Source organism: Phalacrocorax aristotelis, chromosome Z, assembly GCF_949628215.1.
Source record: "Phalacrocorax aristotelis chromosome Z, bGulAri2.1, whole genome shotgun sequence".
In the NCBI taxonomy this organism is placed as follows: domain Eukaryota; kingdom Metazoa; phylum Chordata; class Aves; order Suliformes; family Phalacrocoracidae; genus Phalacrocorax; species Phalacrocorax aristotelis.
Window position 1 is genome coordinate 47053515 of NC_134311.1, and position 12293 is coordinate 47065807.

The 12293-nt window shown below is 36.3% G+C and overlaps 1 protein-coding gene across 5 annotated transcripts in view; it reads left to right on the top strand.

The window, feature by feature from the left end:
* The window catches only part of TTC39B (tetratricopeptide repeat domain 39B), an 86482-nt gene that overhangs the window by 57676 nt on the left and 16513 nt on the right, over nt 1-12293 (top strand). For all 5 annotated transcript variants that reach the window (XM_075078185.1, XM_075078191.1, XM_075078189.1 and 2 more), the window contains exons 3-8: nt 3474-3578; nt 6123-6254; nt 8173-8249; nt 9280-9347; nt 11316-11380; nt 11549-11654. In XM_075078185.1, coding sequence (XP_074934286.1) covers nt 3474-3578; nt 6123-6254; nt 8173-8249; nt 9280-9347; nt 11316-11380; nt 11549-11654 — 553 coding nt within the window. The remainder of the gene's footprint in view (nt 1-3473; nt 3579-6122; nt 6255-8172; nt 8250-9279; nt 9348-11315; nt 11381-11548; nt 11655-12293) is intronic.

Below are 12293 nucleotides of genomic sequence, written 5' to 3' on the forward strand. Positions count from 1 at the left end.
GTTGTGAATGATCCACCTTCCTTCGGGTTCTTTCATGAACTATGTGATTATACATCTGTCACCTGTGGGTCTTCTCCCTCTCTTACTTCAGGTGACTGTTCATAGTTACTCCTGTGTGTAGCAGATCATCACCTCATGTTGGGTTTGTCTGTTCCAATCATTCACAGAGTTCCTGGCCCACCTCATAATTAGCAAACATGCTGTGAGGGGAGGGGACCAGAAGGTCCATCTGTCCTCTGCAATTTTTGAAGATTTTTTTTTTTAATTCCCCACCACCCCCACTTAATATGGCCACCAGGATTTGTATTGGAAAACACATGGAAGAGGGTAGCGCTTCAATGGTCGTCACAAAATAGTTGTGGTGTGCAAGTAAAAGAGAGTGGGAACCCCTTCTTGTCATCTGGTAGATCTCAACTTTGATTACTGGATTTTTTTTTAAGACAGTCATTGCAAATTTGGTATTTAGAAAATACCCCCCCCCCTTTTTTTTCCTTCTTGAGAAATTAATTGAAAGCAACTAGCCATTTTTCCTATCAGGAAAGGTGGAGAAAATGGAATGTGTGATCTAATCAGGCGTGGACCGAGTGAAATGTAGTTTCCTAAAAATCAAATGTGAAATGAGGATATAGAAACATGGGAACACACAATGGTGATGATGTCATGTTGTTGAGGGACTAACTTGGGTCCTTGCTTTTGTAGCAGAAAAAAAACAGCCTCTAAATCTAGCTAAAAATTAGTTCTTTGATTTGTTAACAGATGGTATTCATGAAATCAGCTGATAAAACTGAGTGTTCTACAAAGCTTTCAGTCATTGTGAGTCTTTTTTTTTTTTATTTCTTGATGCGGTTCTTTGGAGGGTGTACTATTTAAGACATTTGAGGAGGACATGAAACAAGTACATTTCTCTCCTGCTTGTATAAATATTTTTATTTGGACAGATTTGTTTACATATTCAGAGTCTGAATGCACTAAAATAAAATTACTTTCTTCATATTTGTTTTGATAAACATTTTAATTCTCTTTTACGAAGTAAGAAGTGCAGGATCTTAATTGTACTTATTTCTGATAATTGTTAATGGGAAACCTTTAACCAGTTGCGCAGATTTAGTGTGAAGTTCTATATCTACTTTGCCAGTAAACTTAGCTATGAGAGTACTTTAACTGAAGTGTTACAAGAATTTAAAGCTTTCTGAACAAAAATAAAATATAATAATGTATTCCTGTAATTAATGGAACTACCTTTTATAAAATGAATGTCTAGACAACAGGTTAAGAAATATTAGCCAGTGTAGCCTGAGTTATAAACTGTACCTTTATGTTCTATACTTTCCAGTGCAGTGAAGGGCATGAAGAGTGGTATGTAAACAATAAAATGCTGACTTCCTTTTTGTGTCCCCGCAGCAGGAGAAAAGATACTGCTGTTGCTTTATCTGAAGGATTTTTATTTGGTATTGGGGCTCGTGTATTTATACATAAACCTAAGTAAACTTGCTGTACAATAACTTCCCTGAAATTCCTTTAAGAAAATTGGAAGGCAATTTAGATATCTAGATTAAGGGTATAGAAGTGAGAGAACATTAACTGATAGTGGCAATGGGATAGTATGTAACTGATGACATAGGCCAGCAATGAAAAGGACATAGATGTAGCAGACTGGCTTTCCAGTAGCCATATGGTACTAATCAGTACAGGCTAATAAGGACTTTGGTTCCTGTACTTACATCCTATACAGTAGGGCAAATGTGGGCCGCATTGCGGTGCTTGTTCCCCAGGCCCTTACGTAGGACTAGAAATTGGGATGAAACCTGTGGTGTGATGGGCTGGAAGTAACCCAACACACATGGGAAAAGAGGCAGCTGCTTTCCTGATATCACTTGTTCTGGTTGACTGGACCGCCATGGTGCCCCTTCTCTGCTGGTGTGACAGTGGTACTTTTGTTGGACAGGTGGAGATCAGGACTGTAGGTTGCATTGAGAATATGACCTTTCCTGCAGAGTGTGGAGCTGAATGATGTGAAAGCTTAGTGAGTAGCTAATGGTAACAGTTGAATCACAGATGCAAATGCTTCTTCTTTTAAGAACTGTAGGTTTTTGCTACACAAAATTACATAAATCTTAAAATCGCATATGTCATAATCAAGTTGAATCCCATTAAAGGAGAAGATAAAGGTATTTAAATTGTATTTACAGTTGTTGGTAACAGTCTGATGGTAAAACTGCTGGATTTTGACTGTTTGGCAATTCACTACTTCTTTATGAAGGGCAAGATTTGTGTCTTGGTACATTCAGTAACAAATATCTAGTAGCTGCCAAGTATTGATTTAGAGGTTTTATTTTTCTATAGAAGGTGAATTTTTCAAGTATTGCCACTACAAAATGACAGAAAATAAAGATGAAGAAGAATTTTGGGATGTCATCTAGCCTTATCCCTATTTTCTGCCCAAGAAGGTGTACAAAAAACAGAATCAATGTTTTTAAAGCTTTTGGGTGATGGAGAGAGGAGGAGCATAGGGGAAGTTGGAGATTCTGTGTAAAAAACAATGCATTCATATTTTCATGTTCCCTTTTTCTTGGTTTGTGTTTGTGTGTGTGTTACCGTCAGATTTAGAGCAGCTGTGCCCCTCTGTAATTTCTCTTCTTACATTCCTTCTTCAGGGTTCTCCTCTTCTGGTCAGCACTTAAATATTCATATTATTGACATGATCTGTTGCTTACCACTGCTTAACCTTACTTGGATAAAGCCCATTATAGAACCTAAACCTGTTGTTTTAGAGCGGTAGACAGATTATCTTTCCCAGATCCAGCTGTGCATATTGAAGGCTATGTAGCTTCTAGCTATTCGTTACTACCATGAATGTCCAGTTTGTCACCAGTTCTGCCAGTGGAGCAATTTGTGAGTGCTCCTGGATCTTTCAGACAAAACTAGCCACGGTAGTGGCTTTGTTAGATGGCTTCCTCTTAAGCAAGTGGAAGGGATTTTACTTGACGTGAAATAGGAAGAACAAAAACTTTTGGCATAGCTGCAGGCTTCTGACAGGATTTTTTGTTGGCCTAGCTGTTTACAGAGTGAGTGTCTGTTTACTGCTTTCTTGGACGAAAATATTATTTTGTTAACTCTCTCGAGATTCAGATCTGAATACAGAGTCTGAAACTGCATTTGTGCTGATGAAGAGAACTGCGAGCTTGGACACAGTGATAAGTTTTGAGTATTTGTATTACCTAACTAGCAGTAAAAATTACTCCATTGCATATTGACTGGTAAAAAAAGGACAAAGCCATAAACATCACTTAAATACGCAAAGAAGGCACACCCATGTAGCATAGATAAATTGTTAAGCATATGACTTGTTTTTGTAAAGCTAGATTTTTAAAATGAGTAATAACATGGCTATAAAGGAACTTCTGTGATATATAAGGAAAAATTCTTTTAATTTTGTGTTTATATTTACAGTTTGACTAAACTGTCTTTTTTAGGGCATCTAAGATGGATCTCAAGTGTGCTCTGGAAGAATGTTCGATGGCACTGAACTTATTTCTAAACAATAAGTTCTCTGAAGCCCTGGAAGTACTTCGTCCATGGTGAGATCCTGTTATTTGCTAAAGTTACTGAAAACAGATAGTGTAAAGTATGCTATCTGGTAGCTGATAATTAATGTAAGGCCTCTGAAGGTAGTAGTTTTCATTTATTCCGTTTTGTCCAAAAGCATTTCTCAGTATCTCTAGGTTTTAGCTATGCACTCGTTCTTCCTTAAGACCATCACAAAACCTGTTAATGAAGCACTGATTTATTCTGTTAGAGTTTATCATTGAAGCTGTGTTTCCTTGTGCAGAGGGGGAAAGTGGGGAGCAACACTTTATCCAATATATCTTTGATCAGGGAATTTATACAATGGAACTGCTTTTGACAAGACAACAAAACTGGAACAAAAGTCCAGAATACTGGGGGTTTTTTTGCTTCTTATATTACATTTGAGTCACAGTTGTGTTCACCCTTAAAGCCCACCTTTTGATCTGCTGACTAATTCTGTCTGTTCCCCTATTGCCTTTGCTCCACTGAGAAGAAAAGTATGGCAGTGAAGTTGTAGGGAGCTAAACAATACCAAAAGGTTAATAAGATAAGCCTATCTTACCTGTGATTTTGTGGAGAGGCAATCTGGGTTACTGTTCTTTAGGACTAGGATCTGAATACTATTTACTCTTCTTCTGTCTGTCTCTCAAAGATGTGTATGATGTTGAGGGATCTCTAGTTTGTGTTAGTAGAGGAAGGTAAAATTCTCACTCTGCAGTTTGGTTGTAGAAAGTCTGGACTAAGAATGATGGGTTGGTGTTTGTTAGGTCAGTAGTATGGACAGGTGGAAGAATACTGTTGAATGAAACCTTGGGAGGATGACACACATATCAAGTGTCTGCTTTCAGTGGTATGAAGAGCTCAAGTGTAGAGGAGGTAGACAGGAATACCACGTTTTCAAATTAGCTATACTTACACCCAGGGTCTCTTCTCTGAGCATTGTGGTGTTATTTGAAATAGAGCAATGCTTTAAGAAGGCCCAGCTGCACTTCTGTATGCTAAAATTGGTTTTGGGTAGTATTGCAAAATACTGTTCTACATGCAGGGACTGGGGATGCATTTTTTACAAAATACACACGCATATATATATCATCCAAATGGTTTTGTATATTTAATATATATTTCATTTTGCTTTGTGAAACAAAAAACCCCTTTGTTTCATACCATAGTGTGTTTATGTACAGTGAAGTATTTGTCTCAAATGACATTCACTATGAAGAAAAAATATCAAAACCTTGGAGTTTAGAATGCTTTGAGTCCCTGGCAGCTAATAGACTTTGAGCTTATTTAATAGCATATCTGCAAAGAAGATAGATAATCTGCAAAGGAGGATCTGGCCTAGCAAGAAAACAAAAAGCCACCTTTAAAAAAGAAAAAGCCCGATTGTTTTACTGAAAAATAGCATTTTGATGAAAGAACTTTAAATAATGTAAAAATTTTAAGGAAATTGTTGATATATTTAAGAAATAAATTTCTCAGTATATTGTTATTTCTTAAATATATATTTATATATTATATAAAATTATATTTCTTAAATATATTTCTCATATTTCTATACTTAGCTCAAGGGTCTATCTTCCTTGACTCTGCTAAAGTTTTCTGTATTCAAAAGTGAAAAAGGTGAGGAAACTGGAGAGGATCCAACAGTGGATCTAGCGCAGCATGGCTAGAAGACTAGAACATATGACACATTAGGATTGTGAGGGCTGGGTTTGTTTTAGTTTGACAGAAAACATACTTTGGCATTAATCTAATAGTGGTCTGGAGCTATTGAGGAGAAGTTAGAAAGACAGCAACATCCTTCTCTGTAGTGGCAGATGGTAAAACAAGAGGAAGTCACCACAAGCTGTGGCTTTGGAGGTGGAGACTGGACATTAGGAAAAAGTACGTTGATAGTACAGTACTGAAGAGGCCGCCAGAGGAATATGCAGTCTTCATTTGCTTGAACCTCTTGAAACTTGGTTATACAAAAGCTGAGTTCTCCTGACATAACACTGGCAATAGTGCTGCTGCTACAACTGGCAGGTTTGAGTGTATGACCTCTCCTAGTGACTTTACAACAACTTTTTTTAATTCTGTAATTATGTTGTGAAAGCCAAGTTGATTCAGTGTAGCCTTTTATGCAGGACTGAGCATGTGTGTACTGACTTTTCGGTGACACAAATGCAGATTTTTATGTCTTTGGAGCAAGTAGTAATGTTAGAAGGATGTCCTTACTTCTTATGTTAAGTGAAAGCAGATGAACATGTATTTATGTCAAGCCTTAATTAGCTAAATTAAATAGATACACCAGTGGACTATAAATGGGATGTAATTAAGTGCAAATGTTTGACATAGTTTAAATCTTTTCTGGGACTTGCTGCAACAGTATCCTGTGGAAGCAGATGTGTAGCACCCAGTGGAAGATGATACTTGCTAGGTTATGTTCTCATCTCCATTACTTTCCTGCTTTATTCTTCTGTCTTTTCACAAATTAATGCAAGTATCCTAGCATTTAATTTGTCTTGTAATTTGAAGTTTTGCTTAAATGCACAGGATTTTTATGTTTGCCCTAGGTCTAAGGATAGTATGTATCATGCCCTTGGGTACAGCACTATTTTAGTTATGCAAGCTGCTATGACCTTTGAACCGCAGGACATACAAATGGGAATTTCTACAATGAAAGAAGCTTTGCAAACCTGCCAAAGGTAAGCCCAAGCAATGAGGTACTTAATCCACTAAGTGTTCTTTGTAAGATACCCCGGCTGTCTGTACACTTTCAAGGCAGGCTATTGTCAGTATGATAGTGATCTAAATTTGAAAAGATGGAGTAAGTCTCTCTGTCCAATTATTATTGGTAAGGATATGTTTCCTAGTGTTGCAGAAACAACAGACTTGTTGGGTCTGGGCATGTATAGCCTCTACAGTTAGTTAAATGGTTGGTTGGCTATGCAGACCTACACATTAGCTGACACTACATGGTTGAACTGACTGACCTTTTCCACCTGTGATTTCTTGTTTTCCATAGGGATCATGAACTTGAAAGTTTCATATTTTGAATGTTCCCTTTCATCATGAAAATATTATTTTTAAAAAAAGTTGTTTCAAAGGTGGACCCAATAGTCTAATAGGATTAAGCTTGTACTGAGCTTTCTTCTAAAATCAAAGCAATTTTTTTATTATTGTTACAAATGTGTTTAGCTTACCTTAAAATTAAAGGGCTATTATTCCCATCAAGAATGATCTGAACATTTTGCTACTGGTCTTGCAACAACAATGAAAGCAAACAACAATGAAATAGAGTAGAAAATAGAATTTATTGGTGACTTTTATTATTTTATTTTTAAACACTTAGAAAATGGGTTGTCAAAGGTAAAGTGCATACCAAGCTTCTGACAAAAACAGAAATGAGTGCTTTATTCTGCTTTACTGGTGGTTCGTCATTTTGATTAAGCCATAATTTATCATTAATGGTCTCCAAAGAAATTACCTTTAAGTGTTGTTAGTTTAGACATTTAGCATCACCTCCTTAGCAATGACAAACAAAAGAAATGGAAACAGAGCAAAACTATCAGCTACTACCTGAAGAAAAAAAAGGTTCAGCGGTTTCTGCCTCTTTCAGGTGTCCTATCAATTCACAGTTTCATCTGAACTATATTGTTTAGTAGGTGTGAAAATTAGGTGCTTCTTTGTACTTAAGATAGTTTCAATAAGGCCCTCCATCCCGGCAGGATACAAACTTTTATGCATAAGTGCTCTGGTCTAGTCTGTCACAAAACTCATAAAAATGCAAGATAAAGGCAATCAAACACTCAAAGGTGAATAATTGCCAGAACTACATGTGCCTTAATTGACCGGGGTTTTTTTGTATGCATTACGTGAACCTGTAGTATCATAATCCCGTTGTCAGGATCCTACGCTTTTCAATGTGCAGAATAGTGTAAACAAACAATAAGCTAATGCTCAGTATTTATAATTAATGGCTTCCTGTCTTACAAAGTACACTGCTTTTCTGAATGTAGAACTTTTTCTTTAGCTTCTTTATAAAGCTCAGTTGTTTATAGCTAGTAATGAATTCCATTTTGGAATGCCATACTAAACTAAACTAGCAATTTATAACATGGACAGTTGAGATCCATTGAAAGCAAAATATGTGAATATTTTGGCATCATATCTGGCATAAAACTCCATAAAATACTGAAGTATTTATGTTTTAATTTCTGTTGAAGACAGAGCGCCTTTTGATTTTTCATTTTAATTCTGAGTGCAAATTTAAGAAACGGAAAAAAGTACTTAAAAAAACTTTGTCTGGTTCAAGTGACTTGCCCTACATCAGAGACACCTCTGCAGCTGGTGGGTGGAAACTATTTACACTTAGAGTAGATTAAATGTATGCTTAGAACATCAGTCAAGGCTGGATAGGCTTCTGAAACCTAGATGCATACCAGTAGCAGTGATTAGACTACTCAAAGAATTGCAGCTGGTGGCAAATCATGACTTTACTAAGAGTGCCTATAAATTGTGGCTGGAAATGGTTAAGAATTATAAATAATTAAGTTCAAGTTTGTGTTGAAATGTCACTCATCCTGCATGCATTTCTTTTCTGCCATATTGCAACTGATGTAGATTCAGGAAGAGAAGCACAGTGGTTGAATCCTTGTCCAATCTAGTTTCTAAACAGTCAGTGGATCAGCTGAGTGAAGGTAAGTAGTTTGTAATACAATTAAAATAACGAAGTGAAAAAAGTTCAAAAACACCCTACCAATGTGTACAAATATGCTTAACTCGAAAACTTGACTAGTGTCTTACAGTAAAAAACAAACGAACCACCTGTATGGCAGGTTTTTTTGAATTTGAATGCAAATCTTCTCAAAATAGGGTATTCAGCCTAATATTTTTTTGGCTCTGAACATGCATAAATTAAGAAAGAAATGGCTTTCACAGCACATTATAAGTCTAAAGAGAGATTTGATTTTTTTTTTTCTCTGAAGACAGCTCCCAAAAGTTTAAGAATCATTGATGCTGTGGAATATATCCTTATCATTAACTGCATTGGAATCTGAATATATTAACAAGTTCTGTGCTGTCTGTTTTGCCCTAAGGTGTTTTGGGAAATGGTATCAGTGCATTGTTCATGGCTTTGAAAATTCTGATCTCCTTTTTGTGATTCACCACGTATGCAGCAGCCTTGTGCATGTGGCTGGTATTGCAGCATGGGTGCAGAGTAACTCATGTCACGTGTGTTGAGTCAAAAGTACTTTAGTGCTCCATGAAGACAAAGTCTGCCCAGAGCTTTCGGTTTGTTAAGCATACTTGATGAAAACCTGTTTGTAATGGACTTAGGAAAAACCTGATCCACAGTGAGTGTTACCATTCATCTGTAAAAGTTTTTTCTATGACATGGAAGGAGGGTTGGAAGACCTAGTTGCTGTAGGCTGATATTTAAACTTAGGAACAATGGAAAGTACATGAGATCATCCACCAGAATGACAAGTAGCTTTTGCCCTAAGCTGGAGTCAGCTCTGGCAAGATCAAAGTTTTTGTCTGAGAAGTGAAGTAGAAGACTTCCATTGGGATTTGTGTGTTACAGCTATTATTCTGCAGTTACCAAAACAGCAGCGGTACAGTATTTTTTTTCTTTTCTTGGCAGCATTTTATTTTTTCCATTGACTCCAAGAAGAGAATATTGATAATAGATTTGCTGAAAGTAAATTACTTTTCTTTCTTATATAGAGGAAATGCATGCTGAAATCTGCTATGCTGAATGCTTACTACAGAAAGCGGCTCTCACTTTCGTACAGGTAAAGTCAAGGGTTTATTTTGTATCTCTGTAACAATTTAATGGAAAGATGTTAGTACTTATAAAGCATCATTCACACAATAGAGATGGTGTTTAAAAACCAAACTTTTTTCCCAGTGAAGGAATGTTATTTCATGGCAGTGATTGACAGTACAGTAAATGCTGTGCTACCCAGCAAAATCCTCTCTTTGTTTATATGAATAATCAAAGATGTTATTGATACCCAGGAACCAAAAACCTAAGGTATATTGCAGTCTTACACAGATAGTATGTTTAAATGACATGCATCACATCTGACAGTGTCCAGCACTTCTTTAAAAATATGTTCAGGTATGAGGAAATGTCTTGTTTCAAAATGCAAATCTTATTTCTCACAAAAAGATAGGATGTATCCCAGCTAACAGAACCTCAGCTGATGTACATGTGACTGCAATTCATTTTTACTTTCCACATGCTTCTGATATGGTGTCAGGAGCAATAGAGTAACGAATGATTATGAAATGAGCATGCCTTAGCATTGCTGAGGTAATAATTCAGTTCACAGAAAGATCTGCTGTTTAATACTGTCTGGTGCTTCTTGTTTGGCTTGTGGCTCAGCGACTTCATGCTGCAGTGTTTTCAAATTCGATTAGAAATTTGATTCCTGAAAACAAGAATTATTAGTCATACTTTTTTTATGTATGTGTTTTACGAATGTTTAATGAATGTATTTCAGAGAATCCCTTCAGATATAAATTACGAGGAAGAAGTGAGGCACAAATATACTAAGATCAGATGGAGCTAAAAAGTTCATTTGGAAAAGCTTTATAAGCTATTTAATACAGTACTTTGGCCAGAAGTGTCAGGAAATATTATTAATGGAATGCCGGTCTTTCCTATAACTGTCTTTCTCCTTTACTAACCAAATAGAAGGAACCCCCTCTTATGTTTTGTGGGTGGCATTTTTTTTAAGTGTGAAGAGAAATTTTGAACAGTTGTTGAAGGATGTGAGTTTAGGACTGTATAAAAAGAAAAAAAAAACTTAGGGGTAAACTGTCTCTAAAGCAGCACCTTGCCAGTCCATCATGTCAGAGATCCATTGCTATTAACTTTAATACCCTGCTCTGCTGATTGCTGTCATGCTCCATGTTTTTCATCCTTGACTGACCTTGATTCATCTGGGGATGATGGTGATAATGAAAATGTAAGCATTCAAAAGAGGTAGCAAGAATGCTTGTACTAAAACACTTATAACATTTGGGTGTTTGGTCTTGCAAACAAATAACTGAGGTCTTTTGAAATGGTGGCCCTTTTATTGAAGCCACCTGAGGCTTTTTTTGTGCTTTTTCATTTTCCACATTGTATATGATGTCCCTGAGTATTTAAATGTGCATTTCTGAAAAGCCTGCACATGTTCCCCTTCTGTGTATATTTTAAGAGAAGAAATTCTGTCCTGTTGAACTGTTAACAATCTTGCTTTTCAGGAATTTATTTTTGATGGCTAGTACATTGTGGCTTTACTTTGATTTTTCTAGAGGTTAAGAAGCACATATGTTGGTTAGTACACATGGTTACTGTTGATCAGCAGTGGGAATTAATTTGTTCAGGGGATTCCTTGGTTTTTCTGCCAGGTCCTGGGGCTAGCTTCTATGTCAGAATTGGTATTTAAAAACTTTTTAGAAAGTTCTTATAGCACCATCTGGTGGAGAACTTTCTCGTTTCATTTATATGCATTTGAAATTCAGTTAAAAGTAACTCCCCCTCTTAAGTTTTAACATTTGTAACATGCACTAGAGAAATATTTCCTTGACAACTTAAAGCAAGTGTTAACTTCAGCCTTTGAGATGAGTCTAATAGCTGAAAAACACTTTTAATATTTCCAATGACTGTTAAGTTATAAATAAATTTAAATGTAGTTGCAAGATTTTTATGTATGTGCTATATATAATAGCTGAATGCACATTTTTGTACAATTAAATTTTTCTTCCAGGATGAAAATATGATCAACTTTATCAAAGGTGGCCTCAAAATTAGGACCAGCTACCAAATATACAAGTAAGTAATTACAAAACACTTAGATTCAGTGTTGGTATAAGCAGGTGCATTTGCATTAATGGCTCCAAAAGAAAAAGAAATATTTTTTTAGCCATCATAATCATTATACTTCATATAATATCTAAGTTATTTTTCCCCTTCCCTCCTTCTTTTTTTCTGCATCAAAAGAGAGTGTCATCAGGTGCTACAGATGACTCAGGGGAACAAAAGCAAGAATGAAACCTATTACCAGTTTGAAGGAGGAGTAAAACTTGGAATTGGAGCATTCAACTTGGTATGACTTTTTCAGACTACAGAAAGGCCATTGGGATAACGCTGTAGGATTCTTTCTTTGCAGATGTAGTACTGTAATCCTGTTTTTAAAATTATACATTTGTAAAATGGAGATACAGGCTTTGAAGGTTTTATGCAATATGAAAACAGCAGTGGCTTTTTGCATGCATGCCTTCTAGGATCTTTCTACTAATTTATTCTGAATTGTTTTTAATTCTCTTGGACTAATTTATGTATATATTTCTTAGGAGGAAAAGCAGATTACCTCTACCTGTGGGAGCTGTAATTTTTAAGGTGCTTATGCTGTTGGTTACAGGATACCTGGAGTGACTGCTTTTATTGTAACAGCCCCATGTGTACCATTCGTTTGCTTCAGTGGCATGCTGTAGATTGGCATAGATAATTAAAAATTCAGAAGAATGAGCTACTGAGTTTGTGCAAAAGAAAACTGGGTACATCCACTAGCGTTTTTCTGTACAATTTACTAGAGTTGCCTTTTCACATCTGTCGTGGCAATGGTGAGAGTTGATTTCAGCTGGTATGTTAATTTCTGTATCATTCCAGACTGGAGCTGTCCAGTTCTTAGTATGGTCAGAAGAACTCAGGTCTATCTGTACCTGTCAGCCTTTAAAATCCAAGC